Genomic DNA, 26,797 nt, shown 5'->3' on the forward strand with positions numbered 1-26,797 from the left:
GACTTAAAAATAAAAACATTGAACATATTTTTACATGCCAGGTTGTTGTGTGATGCAGATTTCTGCCCAGGTCCTTCTTGAAAATGAGATCTGGAGGAAATAAAAATAAAAGAAAAGCCTGATAGCAGAGAAACTATTTGAACACTTAATATTTTAGTTGTTAATTAACTCCTCATAAATAATCATCTGAAAACTGCTTTTTGAAAATTGTTTGATTATCTAAAACATTTAGTGCGGCTAAAAAGAAGCGTCAGGTAGTCTGAGATTGTAGTCCGGGTTACAGGTAGGCGCACAAGCCCCGCCCACATAAATCAGTGCCGCAGAAAGCGCCGCTCCCGCCGCTGATTGGCTGCTGTCACTGAGCCGTAGTGATTCCTCCAGGTCAGACCGGAGCAGACGGCTCGTAAAGTTCCAGCTCACAGCTCAAAGCCAAGCTGAAAACACGGACTCGATTTTGAACCTTACCTCTCCTGGAAGCGAGGAGGAATAAAGAAGAGGAAACGCCAACTGGAATTAGTCGAAGAGGAATTTATTGATCTAAATGGACAGTCTCGGGTTGAAATCCCGCAGGACAGCTTTGGATGACAGGAATATTTTTCCCCCCTTCCAGATGATTTTGTGATGTTTGTTTGAAATTCATGAGCCCGGATATTTGAATGAGGATGACTGCTCTCAAGAGAAAGGTGCAGCAGGTGCTCTGCGTCCTGCTGCTGTGCGCTCTCCAGCTCTGCTGCGCTGACACGGATGGAGGTGGGTACACACACACACACACACATACACACACACATAGGCATCCACACACTATGTTCCTAATTAATAAGCTAAAACATTTACTCTGCGATAGCCCTACTCCCACAGCAGACAGAGCTTCAATCGCGATGGGAGGACACCTGCTTTTCAAAAAAAAAAAAAAAAAAAAAAAAACCTGTTCCGCAAACGTGAAACTTGTTTGCTGTGAGTCACCTGCACCTCTCCCACGACTCTGTGTGCTTTATCATGTTTGTCTCAATTGTTTCAAGGTTTTGCGACAGAGCCCAACCTTTTTAACCACCACGGGAGTCACAGTCAGGCCAAAGTATGTGCCCCAGATTGTGGAAAGGTTATCTAAGAAATGTTGAAAACACCTTTGTTTTGTTTCAATCGATAGTAGAGAAACTATTCAGGCTTGCTAGTCAAGTAAAAGAGAGAATATCTATCTATCTATCTATCTATCTATCTATCTATCTATCTATCTATCTATCTATCTATCTATCTATCTATCTATCTATCTATCTATCTATCTATCTATCTATCTATCTCCACCTGAGCAGAGCATCTCTGCAGCTTCTCCAGAGTTACCAGTGGTTACTTGGCTAATAGATTAAACTGTGTAAGATATCCAAAGTTTGGGATTTTATTTAATAACATAACTTCTCTTTCAACTTCTCCAAAACTTTCTCTCTCACATGTCTGCTGTTCATTAAAGTCTTCTACTTAATCTCTGAGGGCTTCACAGAGAAACTGGATTTATTCTCAGATTAAGTCAGACATAAATGGACTCTGTTCACTAAAAGTGACTTCTGGTGAAAGTAGGTTGTGCTGTGTTTTTTTTTCTTTTTTCTTTTAGGGCTGTCAGATTAAAAGACAGCAAATTTAAATCTAAAACTCATTTTCTGATTTTTATGGGGAAATCATTGTTTAACTGTTTTTAGAGATGCTACAAATAAAATAATCGAATGATCAATAAAGAAAAGCTGTAATTTGATTATTTCTTATATTTGGATGCAAAATAGTGCTGAGCGTAATTATGTATTTGTTTATTTTATGGTGTAAATATAGTATAGTAAGTATTAGTATGTAGTAATTTTCTATGCAAAATGTCAACTTTTTTAACATAATTATAGATTAACATCAAAATACAAATATGCTGCTTCATTTGTTGCTGGGTAAAATGTTGAGTAACTGATTGTGTGTTAATTTGGGGTTTCCAGTAGCAGATTAAAGACAGGGCCGGTCCAAGCTTTTACAGGGCCTTAGGCAGAATTAGCTTTGAGGGCTAAAAACATCAGTGCTAACAGTGTTTATATACAGGTTTGGTGAAATCTGGGAAATGGGCAGAATCTAACTGGCTGAGTTTAAAAAACAATCATGAATGATTGGTTATTGCTTGCTGAGATGCATCACAAAAGTACCACTTTATACAAAGAAAACTTGCTCATTCCCTTAAATATTACTTTTAAACACTTTAAAATTGGTTAATTAATCTAATCTGAAATATTCAAATCAAATTGAAAATTACTCTTGTTTTCACTAGCAAATCTAAAAAATGTCATCCTATGGTTCAATGGGAAGACTCCTGATAGTTTGAGAGCCCTAAGCAGCGGCTCAGTTCACTTATACCTTGGGCCGGCTCTGAGTAAATGCTTCCCTTTGCTCCAGGCTGACAGAGCTTTCTTTACCTGAGAGGAAAAGATTTAAACAATCCCAGTGCACACTTTAGAGGAGTGCAGTGCTTGACTAAATATGTTGCTTCTTGAGTGTATAGGCGAAGGCATGTTGAGATTTGTATTTGTGTGTGTGAACTTTGACCTTGTGTTCTTGTTGCCACCTGGCTGTTAGTGACTAAAGTGTCTCTGATTGTGAAGACAACAATGTGAACATGAGGTCATCGATTGCTCAGGTGACAGAGCCTCTGGTAAACGTCAAACTCTCAAAAGATTTCATGAAAGCAACAGATGAAAGAAAAGGTATTAGTTTCTAATATTTGATCCGGGAAGCTTTTTCATCCAGTATGAAACTTTACTAAATAATCGAACCAGAATTGCCCAAAGTTTATGTAACAAACAAAAGATGTTTCTGGTGAAGAAGGGCAGCGTTAGCTCGCCTCGCTAGTGAAGGCCTGGAGGCTAAAGCACAAAATGTTAAAATGATTTTTCTGGGGGGGTTTTTTAGCTGGTTATTTAATTTTCTCCTTTTATTTGACAAGTTTGGCAATGTTATTTGAATTTCAAATGTTAACTCCAAAATGCTTTAGGATTTATTGATTTTTTAGCCTTTGTTTTTACAGCAAATCTTAACATAAATTTTCAATATTCATTTTTGTTTTACATCAACCCGCCACATTTACTGCATAAAGATGTGTGTTTCTTGCAGTAGCATGATACTGTATTGGTTTTAGAAAGAAGTTTTAGAAAGTTAAATACAAGTTTAAATTTCAGTAGATGGGAGGGGGGATCCCACAAAAAATAATTATCCATATATCCATTATTTAGTTTTTAATAAAATCACTAGTTCAACAATAATGACTGTAATAGTGTCTCACATAAATGTAACTGAAATGTTTGTTTTATTTATACTTTTAAAACTGAACTGTAAAGGAACTTTTTATTAATAACTTGTTACATCGTTCTTCCATGCTCTGACACAGGAACAGTTTTGAAAAATTCAACCTTTATTTAAGTAAATTCAGTCTTTCAGGGAAAAATCTGTTATCAAGAAATACCTTTTGGGTTTTTTATAAACACATTGTTAGTTACGCAAAACTGAAATACCTAAGTATTCCCATAAAAGGCACCTTTCTGAATTACCTTCATCTTTCAGTCATGTGTAAGTTAAACAGATAATCCAAGACACAGTAAACCATGACGTCTTGTTTGGAAGTCGATTTAAATGTGACGTGACATGGAGGCCCATTTATTTTAGGCAGCTTTTGAAACGGGACAGACTAGAAAACGTGCTTTTCAAGTGAGATCAATGTGTCTGGAAAATATCAGCCAGAATCTTAACATTTAAATGACATAATGCTTCACATTTATCACTCCTCATGTCAAACATGTGTAACTAAAATCTTAAAGTTTACCTGTATTTATTTTACAAACAATCTTACACTGAAAATCTTGGCACCTTTATTGTCTCCCAAAGCAAAAATATGCAAAAAGAAAAAAATAAATACATACATTTACTTTTAATAAACTAGCATCACTTTGAAAACATTTCTGAAATATCCAACCTTGAGTTTGAGTATTTTTTATTATCTTATTAAATGACCAAAATGGAAAAAATAAGAGAAGATGACATGTGCACAAAGCAGATGTGTTAAGTCAAGAAAAGGATACAAAAAACCAACAAGTTTCACATATCTGCAGTCAAGGAAATAAAAAATATTAATAATTAATGCCAAATAATTTAATTGGTCACTTATTATAAAAGGTTAAAAGAAACAAAGGTTGTATGATGTTCTTTGTAAATCTTACCAGCACACACAGAATCTCCAACACTCACTTGAAGAAAAGTTGTAACTTTTTAGTGCTAACAATAAAACATTCCTGCATTTCAAAGGATTTTACACACAGAGTTGGAAATAAATGCAGTGTTGTATTTCTGCACATTTCTCTTACGAAGCAATGGCTTTAACTAATTGCTTTCCTCATCCTTTTAAGCATAAAATCAGGATAACATGTTTTCCAATCCAACTCAAACATGTTGCAGGCTTGTCAGTTTGGTTTCCTTTATTAATGTTGTCATTGTGCAATGAGGAACAGTGCATGACTTTTGTTTTTACTGACAAATGTTAAAGGTTAATTAAACATCCTGAACAAAGATTTAAAAAATAACTTCATTAGTTATTGTCAGAGTGATTTTCAGATGCATACACCGAAAAGCAAACCTGGGATTGAGCTTGATGGCAGTGATTGATGTGAAGTAACTCATTTGCAAGTTCATTAAAGTCGTTCACATTGGCTACATAACAAAGATCTTTAACTCCATTTATGCACAACGTGTGCCTGTAAACAGGCGAGTTAACAGAAGTGAACCAGCTTGTGTGTTCAGGTATTTTTCCTAGTGTTTGCAGATGCATGAGCGTGCACTCAAGGTATGCAGTAATCTCTTGCTGCGCTGTGCCAAGTTTCTGTTTACAACAGTCAGCGTCTCCTCTGCTTCTATTGAACTTGTTTATCTCCTCCTCCCTCTGTTCTTCTTCCTTCCCCTCTGTTGTTTTGCAGAGCTGAAGCCTTGGTAACAGATGAATGGAAAAAAAAAAACAGCCAAACCCGATCCAAGCTATGCTTTCATTATTGTGTCAGGTTACAAGTTAGCGCATGGGATGGCAGTGATGCCATGCAACAGAGAGTTCATTTGGCTTTTGATAGCTAGTGAGGCTCCACCACTTGGCAGCCTTTTTGAAGAGTGGGAAAAATACACAGATTGTTTGCAGACACACATCTACTCTTGCTTTTCACTCAGAGTAGAGCCATTGTGTTAATCCCTGCTTCTGTATTGACTCATTGCCTTTCACCTCATCCTTTTTTTCCCCTTCATCATCCATCAGCTGACTCAGGAAGTCCTCCTTTGATAGAAAAAAAAAAGGGGAAAAAAAATCTGCGGTCTGCGTGTTATGTAAATGTGAACATACCATATCTGTCACATTATGTTCTGTGTAATTTTACTCTGCTTTGTCACCCTGTTCCACATGCATACTCTGCATACTACACCAGGTGGAAAATTCTGGAACATAATGCACTCACAGGTGTTTCAGGCAGCTCAAGCGCCATATAGTCAACAGTTCAGTCATCAACTGATAACATCAAGCTGCTCACAGATAAACAGCATTACGGTCGAGTGGCTCGTAAAGTCATATAATTTCAAATATAGGCTGCAGGAGGGTTTTCTTTGAAAGCTTGACGCGTGGCACTCCCTTCACAAGCAAGCATTTACAAAAAAACGTTAAATGACGTAGCAGCTCGCTATAGAAACAGAAAATATCTACAGCTAGCTTAAGAGTTGAAAACATGAGAAGGGTTCACAAACAACTTTTTGTTATGTTTTCTGTTTTCTGAGCAGGTAAAGGGAAGATCTGACAAAAACTGAATGCAAACCAGAAGTAAAAATACAGAGAAGGGTGATTACTGGTTCAAGAATCGGGTTAGTCTGATTATGTGAGCGTGGCACAGGCATGAATTGTGACACTAATTGAGAATGACTAAAAATGACAGAAACCATGTTAGGAATAAAATAAACGGGGAGTAGCAACCTGAAAATCTGAAAAAATAAATACATTGTGATACACAAATCAACACAGATGCATTAAAATTAAACAAAATATGCAAAATGAAAAGAAATAACCAAAAGTTGCACATTTTTTCTTTCTTGGCAAAACAGCTAACAGAATCCAGTAACATGGAAGTGTGACAAGTTTATAAAACAGGACTCTTCCGTGTGTTTGCACATGCATGCACGCACATGCACTTTTCAGGTATGTAGCAAGTGCAACAAGCTAACAAAACAATTTTTGTTGGAGGAACTGCAAATAACGTCTTCTGTGAAGTGCTGTTTTTTCGCTCTTCCTTGAAAGAAGCTGCTGATGTTGCCTGTCATCCCACGTTAGTCATGAATCACCGATGCAGATCAGTCACACACGAAATGGGTCACAGAGTGCTAGCTTGAAGCTCTGGCGTATGAATTTCCTTATAATTCCTTTAGTTTTCAATCTCACCTCATCTAAAGTGAAATACTAAACTCTGAGAAATCATAACTTGTTGTTCTAGCTTGGCATTGGTCAAGGTCCAAAAAACAACATCCAGCACAACACTTCCTGTTAGACCAGTGTTTTTCCACCTTTCTTGAGTCAAGGTACATTGTTTTAATTGAAAAAATCACGAGGCACACCACCAACCAAAAATGCAAACAAAGATACTCTGTAGCCGCCTATATTACATATATAGTCATTCTTATCAAAGTGTCTTGAATAGGAATCAAATGAACACAAAAATTTATTTTTATCATTTTACATTTCTTATTTCAAATTGCACTTAACATGTCCACTTCAAAAATACACCTGAACAGTGCCACAACACTGTCGTGTGTGATGCATGAAAAACAGTGTTAGACAGCAGTTGTATAAAATTTCATTGCAGGAATAAATCTCACACTGTGGAAACTGGAGGAAACCCAAGAAGAGTTAAAGCAATAGTTCGAAACTTTTGAATTGAGATTCTGGTAAAATCTTATGAGCTCTTTATAAATTACCTGCAATGGTTTAGTGTAAATCCAGATTAGTTGGTTGGTGGGTAAAGTTACCTAGTAGTCCAAAGTGGGCTTCATTGTCTTAAAACAACTACAGTCTCATTGAGTTTTATGCTTTTCTAATAGTAGTTACTCTGAGCTTAACATTTCAACATGTTTCAGAAGGACGCTCATTGGTGGTGCACCACATCCAACATCTATTTCCGGTGTAAAAAAAATAAAAGATATTCTAATGTGGAAATAACTGAAGAAAAATGGGAAAATACCTTAAAGGTACAAAAACAGAGTTTGTATGAATTGCTATAAAGTTATTTTCCAAGGTGGCAGAAGTCTGTAGATGTATAGCCAGTTGATTAATCTTCTGGGTCTAACTGAACTGGATTTATACAAAAGAAAGATCTTTGAAGTAAGGCCTGTTAAAGACCTTGGAAGTCAAGATCTTAGTGGCAACAGATAACTCCTGGAGTCTTTGCTTAGTATGAAAACAACTCGTCCTGGAGGATGAAGCTAGTGATCCTCTAAAAGGAACCAAGACCACATTAGACTTCTAGCGTCTTAACAAGATCTCCAGTTTCAAAAACATCATTGTGGTTTATGCAAAGGCTATTTCATGAGGAATTACACCGTTGTTTAGCTTTGCTTTCGCCCATTATATACACAGAAGCTGCTGGAGTTTTGCATGGGAACTCAAACTAGTTGATGGCGTGCAACCAATCATCCTACCTGTCAAACACCAACTAGAAACTGCACATGTCAAGCTTTTCCAGTTAAGAGAAATTATGTGATCAAGAACAGACAGAGGAAAGAAAAATGAGCACAAGATCCTAAAACTACTGTGAAATTCTGGAGACTGGAGAAGCTGTAAAATGGGAGAAATGGGCTTTAGCTTGGCCACTCTTGGACTGTCTCCATCCCACCAGACGGACCAATCTGGATTTATAACAAGAAAATTATTAACGGCACGCACTATACGTTACCTTTTTAACAGTCCCTCAATTACGGATTCCGTAGAAAATGATTCAAACATTGTCTCTGAAAAGTTTGGCTTTGATTATCCTGGTTTTCAGTTTGCCAAAATGCAAAACTCAAAAAATAAAAGAACTCAGTTTGTGATGCTCATCCCCGGTAAACCCTTTTCCGTGTTTAGACTGAGATTACTAAGTTAACTGGATGTTGATGACTATGTTCCATCTGAAAAGGTTGGGCAAGCCTAACATAATGTCTTGTTCGTGAGAGCTTATAATACCTCTTCTGAAAAACAATCTTTGAACAGAATAAACAAACAAACCTGTTATGTCAGAAAGGTGACAGATCGAAACTGAAAAATCCTCTGAATAAGAAAACCATCAAGCAAAGAGATTTTTTTGTTTTATTTTCCTCAGTGGGTGAACTCTTTTATGTTCTTGTTACCAAGTCAGACCCAGTGAACCCAGTGTTCTCAGAAACTCTTTAACAACTTTCAGAATGGCTTTATAATCACTGATAAGCTCGTTGCCGCACTTAGAACACACTCGGAGTGGTTTTTCCATTCCTTCAGGGGACTTCGCATTAACATAGTTTAATTTCCAGGAGACTTAGCCAAAATTTAATGCTTCAAATAATAACTTAGGCGGTTATTCCTGTGAAACGAAACCCTCGCAATGTTTTTCATTAATTAATAAAAGAAGAACACGTACAGTGGGCTTTGACCTGGCTGTGCTCTAGAGTTAATAATCATTAGTCTTTTATGTCCTTGTTGATCCTGTTAGCTGCCTGCCTGCTATTTTGACTCACACAGGTTTTTGAGAGTCTGGTTTCCTGTGTTTTATAAATGGTCTTCAAAATGTGGGGAATTTGTTGAGATGAACACAATAAACAACTTTGCAGCTCAAAGAGTTATTTTATTCAATATAATAAGAAATTAATGCATTTAAAATGTTTAAATTTCAGAATGATCTGTGTATTTTAGCTGTACATAGTTTTTATGTTGTAGTAATAAAATGCATAATTTTTGCCAGTCTTTCTCCTTTCAGCATGAATCAGATTAGAAATCACAAAAATACACTTTTTAAAAATTCAACTTGTGTGTCTTACATATTTATAACTTATTAACGTGACCCCCCCCAAAACTGTCACTAAAACTCGCTGAACATGTTCCAGTGCAAGTTGCAAAACTAGCTAGTTCCCTTCAAAATAAATAACACAAGAATATTTTTTCAATATCTTGTTGGAATATTTTGTTAAACCATATGAGTTTTAACTATGCTTTGGTCATCTGGTACAAAATAATCTTTTTCCATCTCAGTGCTCAGAATAAAGGAGATTATAATGGAGTCAAGATTGATCAATGTAGAAAGACTGTAGAAAAAGAAATGGTCGATCATTCTTCTATATTGTCACTGCACCACTGGTGATTTTATTAAAAACAAATATTTATGTAAACAAGAAGCTATGATGAAGCTGTTTTCATAAAAGTTTTTTTTTAAGGTCATTTATTGTGTCACTAAATGTGGCTGGCAGCAGTGTTTTTGTGTTTCCGTGTTTCTATGCGACACTTGGTCATGTTGAGTTTGTCGTCCTTGTTTTGCTCTCTGCATCGTCTCCCGTGTTTCCCTGGTATTTGAATAGCAAAGCAGCCTCATGGTGATGCTGACTGGGTGAACTCCCACAGACCATAAACAAGGCTCTGGGTGTTTGTTGGGCAGAAGGACGTGTCCTGAGCACAATTCTCAACTTGTTTCACACTCTTACAGTAGATTCATTCATTTTCACCAATACAAACACACCCTCTTGTAGTAAAATGGCATAAAACGGTCTTTGTGAAAATAGCACACTGTTTGCTCATGAATCCCTCATTAAGACATCCATAAGCGTGTCTATCATTGAGTTATTTGTTGTGCTGTTTCTCTTCTAAACAACTAAAGATATGAATTTCCCCCTTGCGGGACAATGAAGTTGCATTTACTCTATATTCAAATGCATCTGAACACATTTTACATAAGAAAACAATCTGGTGATTCTTAATATGAAGAATATGAAGAGATAAATACAATGACTTGCAAAAGTATCCACACCCTTTTAATACTTTCACATTTTATCCCATAAAATTCAGTTTATTTTTAGGATTTTATCTGACCAGTGCAAAGCAGTGGATAATTGGGAAGTATGGGGGAAATTATAAATATTTTCCAAACTTATTTCAAAAATAAAAAATCTTCAAATGTACAGGATCTGGCACCATTAACAAGAGAGCAAATTGTTAATGGTGCCATATTTGTTGTTGATGGAAGTAGCCTGTTGGTTGTCCATGCCTTAGCTGTTGACGCTGGCTCCGCCCCCATGAGGACGTATATCAATCCCCTCCCAATCATTCCAGGGCGTTTGTCAGCAACTGACCAATCAGCGGTGGCAATTTGTTCGCAAGTGTACGTTCCTTATCAGGAGGAACTCATAACCAGTCATAGCTATGGGAGGAACTGACCTCCGACATCTTTAAAACACGGAAGCGTGAAAAAGGTCTATATTGACAGTGTTTATCATAACAAACACGCTGCGGTCAGAGAGATTTCGAGGAAAGTAATAGGAGGTCATGGTCCAAGATGTCAGTGGACGTATGCAATCCCGACAGCCGTTACCCAAAACGTTTAGAGGGTGGAATACAATTTATTATATTTCCAAAAACCAAATGGAGCCTAGAATAACGCAAAAAAATGGATAATGGCCTGCAGCCCGCCTCAAGTCGAGTTGAATTAAACTGATCAACGGCAACTAGTAAGCAGGAAGGTAACTGTTAGTAAATATTAAATTTTTTTGTCTTAACGACACTTCTTGATAGTCAAATCAAGCCTTGTACGATTAAATAGGCAAACAATTAAACACAAGTTAATAAATAAGACAAACGTAGGTACCCCGTTCTCATATATTCAGTTTTATCCTAAACAATGTAATATATTATCTGGAAGCTAACGACTCAAGGGTCCGTGCTAATTGCTAACGGTTCAAGACTCCTTGCTAATTGCTAACGGCTCCGTGCTAAGGGATCAAGGATAAACTCAAATAAACACAGCTCAGACTGCTTAAAATAACAATGCTAAACATGTAATCATTTCCAGATCAATGAGTGAAGGTAGTTATGCTTGATTTTATGTGTGTAAATTCCAATGGTAGCTCTTTGGCCTCATGAAAAAACATAGACTGATGTATCCAAGAGCTCTTACGCTACTGTTTATTTTTAAGCATTTTCCTGAAGGCAGGTTTTCACGAGCCAGTATTATTTAAGTCATTGCTCACCCGTTTTGTACGTTCAAAATGTGTCCAACACAGGGTTCACTCAGATTCAACCAGACCACATAATTTTTCCTCTTGGGCTTTATCGTTGATTTCTCCGTTGTTTCCCACTAATAACCTCACAGACCTGAGGTAGGACTCATTAGAGAATTTTCTTGCCCGCCGCCTTTACCTCACTGTTGCACTGATGAGGCAAAAATTACTCCAAAAATGTATTGGGTTGGGTAACTCATTGAGTTTTACTACCTCCGCCATTATAACACTGGTTGTTGGGGTTTGCTCTACTTCCGCATGGTGGCGGAGGCCATGTCGCCAAATACCGCTGAGATTCTTTGTATATGGCTTCTTTTCATTTTTATGAAAATGCATCAGCAAATCTCCATTTTGCTGATGCAATAATTGGATGGTTGAAGTTTGATGAGCTCTGTCGCGGTTTGACAGGTTTGCCTGCTATCCCACAATATAATGCACAGAAACGTATGTCTTTTGCATGTCTGCAAAAGAGCCATGGAGCATTTCTTTTAAATGTGCAATAGAAAATAGAGAAATATTTGAAATAATAGGAGTTTCTTGTTTTATTTCTCCAGTGGCTGTTTGCTCTGGCACCCAAAATGGCATGAGCACAACAGGAGACCCAGAGAACCACTACAAACTGATGAAGGAGCGATACACCGGCTGCAACATCGTGATGGGAAACCTTGAGATCATCTTGATGCAGCACACCCGGGACTTCAGCTTCTTGCAGGTGAGCCTGGGAACATCGGCTTCTGAGTAGAGCAGATTATTAGTAATCCTTTCACAGATGTGTCACTAGAAGAATGTCACTAACCAGTCCAGACATGGATGTAGAATCAACCGGTGCCAGAAACATTCCTACCCTGAGGTTCCCCGAGAAGTCGGGAACCAAATCAGTGGAGATGATGTCACTATGAGATCATTATTTGTGACTGAAACGCATTTAAGTGATGCTTTGTTGTCTAACGTGTGTTTTCTACTACTGAACCTTGCAGTCTATAAAGGAAGTGACAGGCCACGTTGTGTTCGCTATGAACGAGTTCAGCCGTCTCCCTCTCGATAACCTGCGTGTGATCAGGGGCAACAATCTTTATGAGGACCGCTACGCCTTGGCCGTGATGCTCAACTACCAGAAAGATGGTCAACACGGCCTTCAGGAGCTCGGCTTGACAAACCTCACAGGTATGCTGTATGCTATGTATGTTTAAAGTGTGGGAGGCTGAGTCAGAGCAGATAAGAGCTGGGTATGGCCCTCAGTTACTGTTGGAGCCCTCACATGCTCTCAGTGAAGCCGCACCCTCCAGAATGCCGTCTGTTGGTGAGGTAGCTGGAATGTGTCGTGTACAACCGCCCAACTGTCAAAGTAACGAGCTCTGTACCACTGCACTGCATTTACATGTGCTGTAGTAAAAAGCGAGTGCCAATGTCTGATGGGTTGAGTCATGGGCCTGTCCGGGCTTGCTCTGATAATTCTCATTCTTTTCCACACATTTGCATTTGTGCCGCCCACAGAGATACTTGAAGGAGGCGTCCAGATATTCGACAACAAGTACCTGAGTTACGCTCCACAGGTGAACTGGCTCGACATAGTGAAGGATGCATCAGCTGAGATTATGATCCAAAAGAACGGTCCTGAGAGTGAGTCTGAATTAATGTGCAAAAACATTTAGAAAAAATATGTTTTGTTAAAGCTGTCATCATGTTGTGAGAGTATGTTACGAGACAATCTGTGAAAAAGATCGAGCTCCTCCACATCCTCCCTGTGCTGCTATTATTTTATGAAGAAATGCAACACTTCCAGTCAAAAGCAACAAACAAAATCAATCAGAACCAGGAGGAGTGTCTTAGCGCTGTCAATCAACCTCATGAATGCGCTGGTAAATGTGGTAATGGCAAAGGATTACAGGAAAGCTGTTTATCTGCCATCATTGGCACCGGGAAAAGGCAGAGGAGCTCGATTTTGTCTCCGTCTCTTACTGTCATGACATAGTGACACTTTCAACAAATATGTAAAGAAAAAATTTAAGTTTAAAACGCATTCCTCTAATGACTCTATGCTGTTTGTGGCTTCAATTTATTGAATTGAGTAACCAAAATAATTGAATATTTTCATAATATCAAATTTTTAACTATGCCTATGTACAAACAAAAAACACGATTGATGAGTAAATCAGTTTGCAGGTATGATGTAAGTGTTTAAACCTGGTTTCGCTATGATTTGTTTTCACTTGCTTTCATTTGTAAAACTACATCTACTAACAGTAGAAATATTTTCCAGAGCCTTGTAATGAAGCATGCGGGAACGGGCCTTGTTGGGGACCAGGAAGCAACTCTTGCCAGACCTGTGAGTGACAGAAAATAAATCTTTATCTCTTATCCGTTAATTTTGCCACTCAACTCTCGTTATAAAAAAGCGAAAAAGACGACTCTTTGTAGCTTGATGAGTTACCTCTTTCACCGTATGCCAATTCAAACTTCAACGCTAATTCACATTTCATTGACTTTTGCGTGCCACATTGTACTCTCACTTCACTGGAAGGACAACAAACTTCCTTCTCTGTTTCAGTAACAAAGACCGTGTGTGCGCCTCAGTGTAACAGCCGATGCTTCGGAAGAAACCCGAGCGATTGTTGCCACGTTGAATGTGCTGGTGGCTGCAACGGGCCCCTGGATACAGACTGCTTTGTGAGTCTAAAACTTACAGTAAACAGATTTTAGACAGAAACCCTCTTATATATAAAATGAACAAATCAACTTTTTGATAAAGTTTTAGGTCAAAGTATTGCACTGTTTATTCCAACTAATGTAAAAAGGCTTTTAGTGAGAAAATGTAAGTATTTCTGCACAAATGTAAATATAAAAAGCCCACGCAGAAGTTGAATGTCTTTTTTTTTCACCGAAGTCTTTTAATGGTGCAATTTATGCAAATGACACTATGCTTTGCTGCTGAACATTTCCACCTGCTCTGATCTTTGACAGTTACAAGCACTTATTAGGAACTGCTTAATGATCTCCAATATCATTTTAAAAAAGAGAAGTTTCTAAATAAATGATAAAAGCAGTCATAAATGGCAATTAACCACTTAAGTAGCAAAAAATTAAAAACATGTATACAAATGCACAACCTTTGCACCTAATTGTTGTTTTATGTTGCGTCTTACAGGCTTGCAAGAACTTCAACAACTCAGGATCATGTGTGCTCCAGTGTCCCCAGACTCTGATCTACAACAAGCAGTCATTCAAAATGGAGCGCAATCCCAATGCCAAATACCAGTATGGCTCTATCTGTGTGGCCCAGTGCCCCCGTGAGTCCCCACACATAAATATAAACCAATTTAAACACAGTTATGATAGTCATAAAGCTCTGGTTATTAAGCTGCTATAAGTGTTAGCTCAGTTTAATGTAATTCCCTGACACAGTGCAAAGTATTTATTAATGTCGTTTTCTGTTTTTGAACAGCCAACTTTGTGGTGGATGGCAGCTCATGTGTAAGGAACTGCCCAGCAGATAAAATGGAGGTGGACAAAAATGGAGCGAAGCGATGCGAGCCCTGTAGAGGTCTCTGCCCCAAAGGTAACCACTTTATAAGTAGCAATATTGGCATGTTGCTTTTAATAACAAGAAATATCTGTTACACTAAATTACGATTTAATGCACACGGTAACATTCTAGTAAAGGAGGACAAGCTAGTAACACCAGTAATTAACATCTACAATGCTAATGGGGGTTAAAATGATTAAGAAGTTTAAATGTTAATATTAGGTGACATACCAACATTAGCATGTTAGATATCAATAATGTACATAATCTGTGACACTACAGTCTCCTAGCATTCAATAATAAGCTAGCAATAGCTAACATGATGCTAATCTATGTTTTCAAACTTGTATGCTGTGCTTAGCTAAAATGCTAACATTTCCTAATTTGGTAACATTGTCTTATTTTATAGCAAAATACTCGGAAAGAAAAACTAAATCTTTCTACTACACTAACAGTGCTTTATTGTAGGCTAAAATGCTAGTTTTAGCATTAGCCTCTTAGCTAACAGGAATGTGCCAGCTAACTCTAATCAAATTATTATATCAGAACTTTTCACTGATATGCTTCTGTGAGCTTTCCTTTAAAATGGCAATAATACATCTTCTATGCCTAAGTTATTTCTATTAGGAAACGTGAGGTCTTTGTTTTAAAGAGCATCTGTGAACTTATTTTGAAAGTGCAAATTCCAAAACCTGCTGATCCCCAATCTAGGTCTATCGTGTGTCTGAAACCTAGTAATAAGCCAATGGAGCAGTTATAACTTGTGGTTGAAAGTGTAAAATTAATTCTTTGTTGATCACTAGTTTTAATTATGCCAACATAGTATTATGTTTCTTGGTGTTTTTATTTTTTTTATGTATTTTTTCTTCCCTTTTTTTTGCAGTTTGTGACGGCACAGAAAAACAGAAAAGCAAAACCGTTGATGCAGCTAACATTGACAGTTTTATAAACTGCACTGTAATCAAGGGCAGTCTTGACTTTACGGTGCTTGGCATAGGAGGGTAAGAATAAATTAAAATGTATGAATTATTTTGTGTTACAAGCTGAACATTCAGAACTAAATTTACAGACACAACAAACGAGTTCATTCTCAGTGTCAGTTTCCCAACAATGTTTTTCCCATTCACATATATTCCTGCTTTAGTCGTCAAAATAAAATGAGTTAAAGGTTGTGATAGAACGCTTAACGACTGATATTGTGTTGTTAAATGTGTTTACCTTTAAAGTAGTACAAGATTGTGTCTGATTTCAATAAGAAATCTTAAAAATTGTTATAGATCTAAATTAAAAGCAGCCCCAGTATCAGCCACCTGCCTGAACAATGATCATAGAGATATGATGTGACAAAATGCGTTAAGATGTGGGTTCATTCCTCTGCTCATCTCTTGTTACTTCTCAAGCCCCGTCTGCATCAGGCTCTGCATAGGAAGTAGAGAAACATGATGCACAGGAAGTAGAGAAACATGATGCACACACAACAGTCTATAAGTTTTTATAGTTAAGGAATAATCCTTTAAGTAACATGTTCTATTTTAAAAGCAAAGGGAAAACTATACATATGGTTATTTTGCTCTCTGCACCAGTTACCTAAACCTTCCCCTCTGAAAATTCTCAGTTTATATTTAGCTTATCATGAAGCTTTATTCTCAGTGCTTCATTCAGGGTATTTTGCATTAAATAATTGTTTTTATCTTCTTTTCTTTTTTGCTCAAAGCGATCCTTACGAAAAAATACCACCCCTCGATCCAGAAAAGCTGAAAGTCTTTAACACTGTGCAGGAGATTACAGGTGAGTTTCTAAACTACAGGAGTGTTTTTAAGGTGCTGTGATATTGTTTGCATGTTTTTAGAGACTCTGAAATACAACTTGATTTTCAGACTACCTCAACATCCAGTCGTGGCCTAAAAGCCTCTCGAACCTGTCGGTCTTTTCCAACCTCCAAACAATACAAGGAAGAAAACTTTACTCGTGAGCAGCTGATGTTTTTCTTTCTTTGCCTCATTGTTTCTCTGAAGCCACTGACCCATAAACATGATTGTGTTCTGTTATTAATAAGCCTTAAATTGAACTGCTTTTCTTTTTTATTTCTTTGTCATGTGATATCTTTGCTTTCTGTAGTGGAGGGAACCGTAACAAAAGGTATGTTAAACACCTCAAAGTGCATCCTCTTTTTGGTGTTGGTGTGTGTTCATCCCATACTGGTATTGTGAGATTAAACTGGTGGTGGACACATCTGTTTAAAGTTTTTTTTTTTTGGTTTTTTCTTCTGGTAACCTGGGCAAAATCTGTTACATTGTGAAAGTGGTATCCAGTTTTACAAAGGAAAACAAAAATGCTAATTTCTCACTTGATTGTTCATATTTGGAGATTAATCCCAATCTATTCTGCTAATCGTTTATGTTTTTAAATAAAATTAATTTCTGTTTTGTTCCACTGTCTACTTCCTTTCGAGATTTCCCAAATTTAAGTTTTGCCTTTTCAAATGAAATGTGAAATTTCTTTTAAAGAAACAAAAATTAAAACAGGGATGTAGGAGACCTTTGGAAATAATCAGAATCAGTTTTGGTTTTGCCTTTGATGTGACAAAGTTCAGAGAAGAAACTCAAAACTTAGAGACTCTTCTGTATTTATATTTTCTATTGAAATGGCAAAACCTAAACGTAGTGAACCCACATAATACAGAACAAGTCTTTTTAAAGTAAGCCATTTGTCCAATTCAGCTTTTTGTTCACGCAAAAATACGCATTCACATCATCGCCTGCCGTTTCAGGGGCTACTCTTTCCTTGTGATGAATATCCCGTCTCTCACCTCCCTCGGGTTGCGCTCCCTGCAGAAGTTGAATGACGGCGGTGTCTATATCACCAAAAACAAGAATCTGTGCTACTACAACACTGTGAACTGGATGCACATCATTTCCAGTCCCCAGAAACAGCAGAATAGCCGCGTCATCAAGGAAAACCGGAAAGCGGAGCAGTGTGGTGAGTAGTGGTGTCATAGTGGATTTAGTAAACCTTTTCAGTGCTGGTGAAAGCTAAAGTTATTTTTATTTTTATTTTATTTAACTAGGAAAGTCCTTCTGAGATCAATAACCTCAATAAGAGATAACAAAATGATTAAAACACCGGGCAAACTATTAAAAACATTCACAATTTAAACTGTTGCTAAGGTGACCCTGAACGCTGTGGTTTTATGGATGAAAAACTGCATTAAAATACAGATGGAAATCTAATTTGTGACACAGAAGCTTCCTGCTAACAAACTAATGCAACCAATGCCTATATTTTACTTTACAAAAGAACTAAAATAAGTTTGCCTGTCAAATAAAACTTTTTTTTTTACATTTTTGACATTTTTACAGTCTCACCAATCAAAATATACAGCACCCTTCACATATGAAGGCACCAATTTTTTTGAGATGAATACAAGGAAAAATTTGTGACGATACTTTTGGCAATATGGCATATTTTTTTAATTCCTGACCTTTCGTTCTGTAAAATCCTTTTAGATTGTTCAATTAAAACGGTTTAGTTTTTTCTTTTACTTTTAAAAATCATATGCATCACTTTAAAATCACATATCTTTATGAATAATGTTTAACAAAAGCAACATAAATCACTTGAAATTAAACATGCTGTATATTTTTCTAACTGGAACAAAATCTTCTGTTGAAGTTGTACAGCAACTAGAATCTGTGGATTAAAAAAAAGTCACTTCATTTCGGTAACACGTCATCTTTCAGCCAAGAGTTCGTACACCTTGACCTGTGTTGCAAAATGTAATTTTAGTTCTGTGTTCACGCCTACCGATGTTACTTCTTTCCAGCGATGCTGAGGCTGCTTCACCACAATGATTTGTCTTTCTTCTCCCCTGCAGATGCGGATGGCCATGTGTGTGACCCCTTGTGCGCAGATGGCTGCTGGGGCGCGGGGCCGGATCAGTGTGTTTCCTGTAACAAGTACAGCCGTGGGGGGACGTGTGTGTCAGACTGCATGTTCCTCACTGGGTAGGTCTTCAAAAAAAAAAGTCACATTTAGGATAAATAATGCAAGTTTCAGCGGGGTGCCTTTCAGATTTCAGCTCTTTTTGCAGTCTGCTGAATATTATATATATATATTTTTTTTTTTTTGCTCTTAATGCAGAACTAGGAGGGAGTTTGCTACAAAGTCAGGCGAGTGTTTGCCATGTCATCCTGAATGTAAAGTCCAGGAAGGAATGAAGACTTGCACGGGGCCGGTATGATCCCTTTGCTGTTTTCTTACCCTTCTAGTTCTCTAATTGGTCAAAGTAGAAGAAGAGTAAAGTTTGGGCAAAGATCCACTGCTGCCCCCTCGTGGCTCAAATAGTGTCTCCGCTCTGTGTCTTTTGTCTACCTCCAGGGAGCAGATCAGTGTGTTGCATGCTCCAGCCTGCAGGACGGTCCACACTGCGTCTCCTCGTGTCCCGATGGTGTGATGGGCGGGGAGGGAGTCATCTTTAAATATGCCAGCAAACAAGGCCGTTGTGAGACATGCCACATGAACTGCACCCAAGGGTGAGTGACGATTACAAAACTGCATCCCTGCATGTGTATTTTCCTTCTTTAAACTGACTCTTCATGCATTTTTTTCTCCAGATGTACTGGCCCTGGAATCGGGGACTGTGTGGGAATTGCTCCTCGAGCCCTGACTGGGTAACATATCCTCTTATTTAGATACGTCTTTTATAGTTTTGATTTGGGTAATCATGAGGTTCTGATTGCATGTCATCCTTTAAACTCTCGTGATTAGACATGCAACCACCGGCATCATATTGGGAGTCCTCGCCACACTCTTCATTTCATTATCCATCTTTGTGCTGACCACTCTGTGGCGCCGAAGCATCGTCATCCGTCGTAAGCGAGCCATGAGGAGATACATGGAGAGTGGTGAAGTAAGTCGGCACATCCGTCTCGGGTTTCCCACTCCTGTCTGAATTTAAAGACGGCAACATAAAGTCATGCTTTGTGTGTGTCTTCAGAGTTTCGAACCTTTGGAGGAGAAGGAGAAAGTCCACGCTCGGATCTTCAAGCCCTCGGAGCTGCGTAAGATCAAACCTCTGGGTAATGGAGCATTTGGAACCGTCCACAAGGTGCACATTGCAGCATTCGTTTTCTACATCTGATTCCTGTTGATCAGTGTCTGAAGCCGGGCTCTCTTTACGTCGTAGGGCGTTTGGATCCCTGAGGGAGACACAGTGAAGCTGCCTGTTGCCATCAGGACGATTCATGATCGCACGGGTCGACAAAATTTCTACAAAGTGACAGATGTAAGTCAACTTCAGTGAAATGTTTGTGTTGTCCATCCATCTGAAATGATGCTTGAAAAGCATGTGAACTTGTATGGAAGAGAACTGGATTCAGTTTGAAAAAATGTGACTGAAAACTCAGATATTAAAGTCTTAATATGTAACGGGAATGATCTCCACAGCACATGACTGCGATGGGAAGCATGAACCACATCAACGTTGTGAGGACGTTGGGTTTCTGTCCAGGCGACAGCCTCCAACTCGTCACCCCACTCAGCAGTCAGGGCTCCATGCTGGAGCACGTCAGGAGCAACAAGAACAAGCTGAGCCCACAGAGGCTGCTCAACTGGTGTGTCCAGATAGCAAAGGTAAAGGACCAATGCAGACTCTGTTTTTTTTTTTTAGTTTTACACACACCTTTCAAAGACGAGTCACATTGTTCTTCTTCACCATCAGGGAATGAATTACCTGGAGGAAAACAGGATTGTCCACAGAAACCTGGCTGCCAGAAACGTTCTCCTCAATGACAACTTCACAGCACAGATTTCAGATTATGGCGTGGCGGACCTGCTCTATCCTGATGACAAGAAAAACTTTTTTAATGAGGGCAAGGTGGGTTTTACAGGAGGAGTTATGTATGGGGCTAATCAAGAGTATCAAAACGCCTTGAACTTTTCCTCTCTTTTTTTTTACACTACAACTATAGTCTTCTACGTATTTTATTTGGATTTTATGTGACAGAATAACACAGACCTACTTGGAGAGCAGCTGAAAGGCCTGCAGTAACTTTAGGGGAGCTGCAGAAAACCACAGCTCAGGTGGAAAAAGTTTGGTGGGACGCTTGTTTGTCTTCAACTTCACAGATTCAGCCTTTATGGAAGATTAGCAAGAAGGATGCTGTTGTTGAAACAAAGTTATGACAAATCCTAGTTATAGTTTCCCACCGGCCACGCGGGGGAAACATTAAACATTCAAAAGAAAGTAATTTAGTCAGAGGAATCATGGTGAGACACGGTGGAGGCAGTATTGTGCAGGGACAGGGAAGAGTTTATGTTAAAACCAGGAGACTGACAGCTTTAACTGCAAGAACTAATGAAGATTTATTCATTTGTTCTTGTGAAGATTCTTTTTAAATCCTCAATTTTCTACTAATTTTCAATTATGTTCTGTTTTGTGTGGATGTCACCTAAAATCTTTAAAAAATACATTGAAGTTTTTTGTTGTAACAAATGGAAATGTGAAAAAGTTCAAGGGCATGATTTTTTTCAGCTGTTGTAGGATACAGAAACAGAAAAACAGACATTTAGGAAAATTATTTTATGCCTTTTAACATCTATTATTTTCTATCTCCACTGTTTCTGTTTTTTTAACTGATTTCCAAAAAACAAATTTTTTTGTTCACATTTGCAGACACCAATCATCAAGTGGATGGCCTTGGAGAGCATCTTGTTTCGCAGATACACTCATCAGAGTGATGTGTGGAGTTACGGTAGGCTCTAAGTACTGACTTTATTTAAATGGGACCTATTATGCAGAGTTCACATTTTTAAGTTTTTGTACTTCTATTTGGGTCTCAAATAAGTCTAAAAAGACCCCCAAACACTAAAACTATCACCAAACTATTAAAAAACTAGCTGTTCTTAAGCAATAAATTTACCATTTCAAAAACCTCTTACTTGATCCACAGTTACCTAGCAACCCAAGCAGAGCTGCAGCACATCTGGCCAACTGGTTTTACCACTGTATGTGCTGTACAATGGCTGCTGGAAAACACAAGTGCATTGTTGTTGACTTACCTTCTAGAAACCACTTGCTGAATTTTTGCTGGCTCCGCAGGAGGCTCTACTTCTGCTTTTCAAAGATGTACTGTTGTATAATTGTACATCCGTTTGCAGCGATTTTCACGTGGAAGTGTAAAAATCGAGTGGTTGGCCATCAGCAGCTCATTTGGATTTAAAGTGACAAGAGGCCCCAAAACATCTCATTCTGAAAGGATCTCAAAATAGGCAGAACTGAACAGAGTAAAATCTCATGATCTAAGAATGATTTTGTGTAAAAAATTGTCATGAGCATGTTTTGTATCGCCCGTAGATCTGTCTCACCCTGTTCAAGGAAGTATAACCTGTCACTTTTACAAACTTAAAAGCTGTTTTCCTCAGATCGATTCAACATTGTCCTCTGGATCTTAGGTGTGACTGTTTGGGAGATGATGTCTCACGGGACAGAGCCATACTCCACCATGCGTCCACAGGAGGTTCCTGATCTGTTGGAAAAGGGCGAGCGTCTGTCTCAGCCTCAGATATGCACCATCGACGTCTACATGGTGATGGTCAAGTGTAAGTCATTTTAATTTTACAGGTGGAAGCTCGTTTTGGGCTGGTTGCAGTCCCACAGAAAACAGTTAATGACCTTATTTCTTGCTTATCCAGGCTGGATGATCGATGAAAATGTCCGTCCAACATTTAAGGAACTGGCTGGAGAATTCACCAGAATGGCCAGAGACCCGCCTCGCTACCTGGTCATCAAAGTAAGACCCACCTGGACTAGCACTGTGTTGTTTAGCGCTTGGTGCCAATGCAGCACGCTCATCTATAATTTTTCTGGTTCCGGCAGGAAGACTGCAATCAACACGATTCACCGCCTGATGAAGTCGCCCAGCGGAGTGCAGACCTGGATGAGCTGGATGATTTAGACTTTGATCTGGAGGACATTGGAGTTCACACCTCGGCGGACTGCAGGACTCCAGGACCTCACCTCCTGTCCAGGAGTCTGAGCCGAATCTCCAGGACCGACACTAACAGAGTAGGGGACGGTGTTGATGTTCCCTGGATTTTATGCCTGAAAATGCACTGCCTGCTCATCTGTATCCACATAACATTCATTGATTTTTGTTTTAAAGGTGGTGCTCAATCCATCAACCGTGGCTGGATACCTGCCCATGACCCCAGGCTTTGGAGGACAGGTAGATCCATTAAAAAGATTTTTATGTTTTTTATCAGCCCACATCATACTCAAACTACTTAAATGGTTAATCTCAAATTATCTGTTTTGTGCGTCAGTCCCGTTCTCGACTGAACTCTGCGCGCACCGTGTCCGAGAGCTCAGAGGGCTGTGGCACTGCGGTGGACATGGAGATGAGCGAGGACTTTTCTTTGCCAGGAAGTCTGAAAAGAAGACGCCAACGTGAGGACAGCGCTTACGTGTCACAGAGGGACAGCATGTCCGGTGGGCCCCCAGAGACCCCGTCGCCTGACGCAGAGGAGGAAGATCAGAACGGATACGTCCTTCCTGGAGGAAGCCCAGAAAGAGGTGACGATGCTCTGAGGTCTTAAAAAAGCTTTGACATGAGGTCGAGAGGTTTCAGTAAACCTGCTGAACCTGGTCAAGGGTTTGATGTAAATCTATTCAATAACACTAGACCAAAGTAAAATTAAAAAAAAGTTTAAATAAATGGAATATGTGACAAAGTATGTACTGAACTGGAATAAGAAAACTGGAGACCAGTCTTGGGTTTTGAGACGTACTGAACTTATTTGACAAAGGCCACAATGTCGAACATCTGTTTAAATCTGGACTGTCAACGTTAACGCATTTACGCATGCAATTAACGTATTAACGTTACATAGTGCAGATTAATCGAACTACATATTTCAGTATTTTGTGCTAGCCCGGGTGTGCTGGAAATGTAACATGCATGAATTACGCCGGTCACTCGGCTGGATGAGGACAAGCGGCTGTCGCCTCATCTCACAAATTTCAATAGGAAATAAATTCAGAGGGATATTTCTAAATTAAGGTTTAAAACAAATCACTTCCTTAAACCCTCCCTGAATATAAAAATGTGGAAAGCTGAAAATCTTCAGACATGTTTAGTATGCGACACTAAACATGTGTCGCATACTAAAGTTTCACACAGAGGAAAAAAACTGCCTCTGCACATTTTCAAAAAATGTTTAGGAATATGTTACAAACTTCTTTAAACTTCAAAATATTTCCTTCGCTTTTGTTCATATTTTTTTTAGCTTTACTTTTCTGTGGACACTTTTATCTGTTAAACATTTCCAAACCCTTTTTGTCGCAAAGTTAAGAGAAGAGTGTGCTTTGTGAAGATTCCCATAAAGTTCTTTTTAATTATTTATGATTGTAAAAATTATACTTAGACTTTTTTAAAAATTATTTTAAAAATTTTTTTAAAGGGTTTTGTTTCAACAGAAATGTTCCAGAATTTTGAAAAACACAAACATTTGTTACTTGCTTGATAATGTATATTGTAGGTACAGCCTTTTGGGATAAAACTTTATTTTAAACAATGCCTCATATTTAAAATTACCCCCATTTTTTTCTTTTTACTGTTTCAGACACCCTAATGTACTCATCTCGAGCCACTGCAGGCAGAATGGGAAAGTCTTACTCGTTGGGCCTCCTGGACAGCCCAGATGATGAAGAGTATGAGTACATGAACAAGCAAACAGCTCTGAGGCACAACCCCCACTGGCTGAGGTCGAACAAGAGACGAACTTATTCCCTATCGTCACAAGCGACAGCCTACTGCGACACGACGCTGAGCTTGGAGGTCGGAGGAGGGCAGAAGATGAGTAAGAAAAATCCCCATTCGGCCCAGCAGGGTTCCAAGGAGGTCCAGTATGAATACATGGACATCAGATGCAACGAGAAAGTGGACATCCCACCAGAGCACGCCCTCCCCCCACCTCCGATTCTACCGAGGACGAGAGGAGACGCTGCGGAGAGGCAGGAGAGCGGATATGTCGAGAGTGACGACTATCAGTACACGAACAGACAGACAGCGCAACAGCAGCCTGCTGTGGACAATAAGGAGCCCAGCAGTGACAACAGTGAGGTGGATCAATACGAGGACATGGACTGCTTTGCAGCTGTGTCACCTGCTGTCGACACAGTCGTTTACCAGAACATGCGGAGGCAGGGCGAAGTAGCGGTGGACTGCACGGAGATGCACCCGTCGGGCTTCGATCCCCACGTTGGGGTGCGAGTCGGAGTCGGGATCGGGGAACCTACGTCCACTGAAAGATCGTTCGACAATCCAGGATACTGGCACAGCAGGATGTTCCTGAAGTCCAACGCAGTGCCGACTTGAAGAACACGTTTATTTCAGTCTCGGAAGAGATTCATGAAGGACCTGAAAAAGGAAAAGAATCAACAAGCCACATAATGTAGCCTTTGATACAATCTCAATGAAACATAAAAAAAAAAACGTAAAGACTGGAATTAAAACCTTACAGAACATTTAATAAGGTGTGAAGACTTTGGATTTTTTTATGAACCTATATTACAAATGTTTGTGCTTTCATGTTTTTTGTTTTGTTTTAATAAGAATTTTATGTATGTTTTTAGCATAGATGCCCATATCATTTTGAGGGGGAAAAACTACTGGAAGTGCGTCTGATGATGAAAAACCTCAGGATATTGAAGAACTTTATCAGAATAAAGGCTGGCCTTATAATAACTGAAAATGATTATACATATGGAAGTAAACCTTTATAATGCTAACTGGTTTATTAATTTGTAAAATTATTATATCCACATGCTCTTTATTAGACCTTCATCATGCTTCCCTACCTCCATGATAGCAGGGATTGTGCGTTTATGTCAGCTGTGCAACAAGACATTTACAGTTTTGTAATGAGACATTATGGGAACGTTTCTCACCAACAGTAATAATAACTCTAGTAGATCTGCATTATTTCTCCATCGTTCTCAAAAATGGGCTTCTGTGCATTTTTTTGTCATTATGTTTTTGGCCTTTGATTTTGGGCATTTCAGGAGTTAAAAGCACTGCGTGTTTAAAGCACTAACACGAAACAGATTACAAGCTACAATTACTGTTTACATTTTCAGTAAGTTAAATGTTTTTGAGAACAATGCACGTCAATGTATGTTTTTAGACCTCTGTGAGTGATTACAAATGACATGCATTTTGTAAGCAATAAAGATAATTACAAACACTATTTGAGGTCTGGTTCTGTTTAGCCCTTATAATAGAAAGTCAAAAATATACTGCTCAAAAAAATAAAGGGAACATTTCACTTTAATTTTGTGTGTGGCTCCAAATCCAGGCCTCCATTGGTTAATACATTTGATTTCCACTGATTATTTTTGTGTGATTTTGTTGTCAGCACATTCAACTTTGTACAGAACAAAGTATTCAATGAGAATATTTCATTCATTCAGATCTAGGATGTGTTATTTGAGTGCTCCCTTTATTTTTTTGAGCAGTGTATATATATATATATATATATATATATATATTTATATATATATATATATATATATATATATGCTATTTATTCTATATATAAACTCTTTACACATAGAGTAAAATATTTCAAGCCTTTTGTTTCTTGTCATTCTGATCATTATTGCTCACTGATAACAAAAGCATGAAATTCAGTGTTTAGAATATTACACATCATTTTAAAAAAGAAAGCATTTTTAATGTATAAATGTTATGTAATGATCATTTTAGGGTCTCTACACAATCCTTATGTCAAGCTACTCCTGGACGGCATAAGCACTGTTCCTGGGCTAAGGAGAGAAATAATCTCCCTGTTCCTCAGTGGTCTAAACTACTCTCTTCAGATTAAAGTAAAGTTTGCATTTCATTTTGAAATCAAGTTCCCAGGAGGTAGAGTTGAGAGACACAGAATCCACACTGCTTGAAGTCTACTCGGTTT

At 38.5% G+C, this 26,797-nt stretch overlaps 1 protein-coding gene across 1 annotated transcript; it reads left to right on the forward strand.

Annotated features, from left to right (window-relative positions):
- The first annotated feature begins 364 nt into the window (after positions 1-364).
- Positions 365-26,071, forward strand: erbb3a (erb-b2 receptor tyrosine kinase 3a). The gene is made up of 29 exons (XM_088005579.1): positions 365-750; positions 11,856-12,006; positions 12,272-12,465; positions 12,796-12,921; positions 13,562-13,627; positions 13,850-13,968; positions 14,447-14,588; positions 14,744-14,857; positions 15,708-15,825; positions 16,539-16,612; positions 16,702-16,792; positions 16,943-16,963; positions 17,595-17,803; positions 18,699-18,828; positions 18,965-19,058; positions 19,202-19,356; positions 19,438-19,494; positions 19,592-19,733; positions 19,821-19,931; positions 20,010-20,108; positions 20,270-20,455; positions 20,544-20,699; positions 21,498-21,576; positions 22,277-22,423; positions 22,517-22,614; positions 22,701-22,889; positions 22,987-23,049; positions 23,147-23,396; positions 24,446-26,071. Exons 1-29 carry the CDS (start codon positions 657-659, stop codon positions 25,198-25,200), a joined length of 4,230 nt encoding a protein of 1,409 aa, XP_087861705.1. The 5' UTR covers positions 365-656; the 3' UTR covers positions 25,201-26,071.
- Positions 26,072-26,797: the final 726 nt, after the last annotated feature.

The sequence above is a fragment of the Poecilia mexicana genome, unplaced genomic scaffold (assembly GCF_051168715.1).
Source record: "Poecilia mexicana isolate PSO_F unplaced genomic scaffold, ASM5116871v1 scaffold_5, whole genome shotgun sequence".
Lineage (NCBI taxonomy): Eukaryota > Metazoa > Chordata > Actinopteri > Cyprinodontiformes > Poeciliidae > Poecilia > Poecilia mexicana.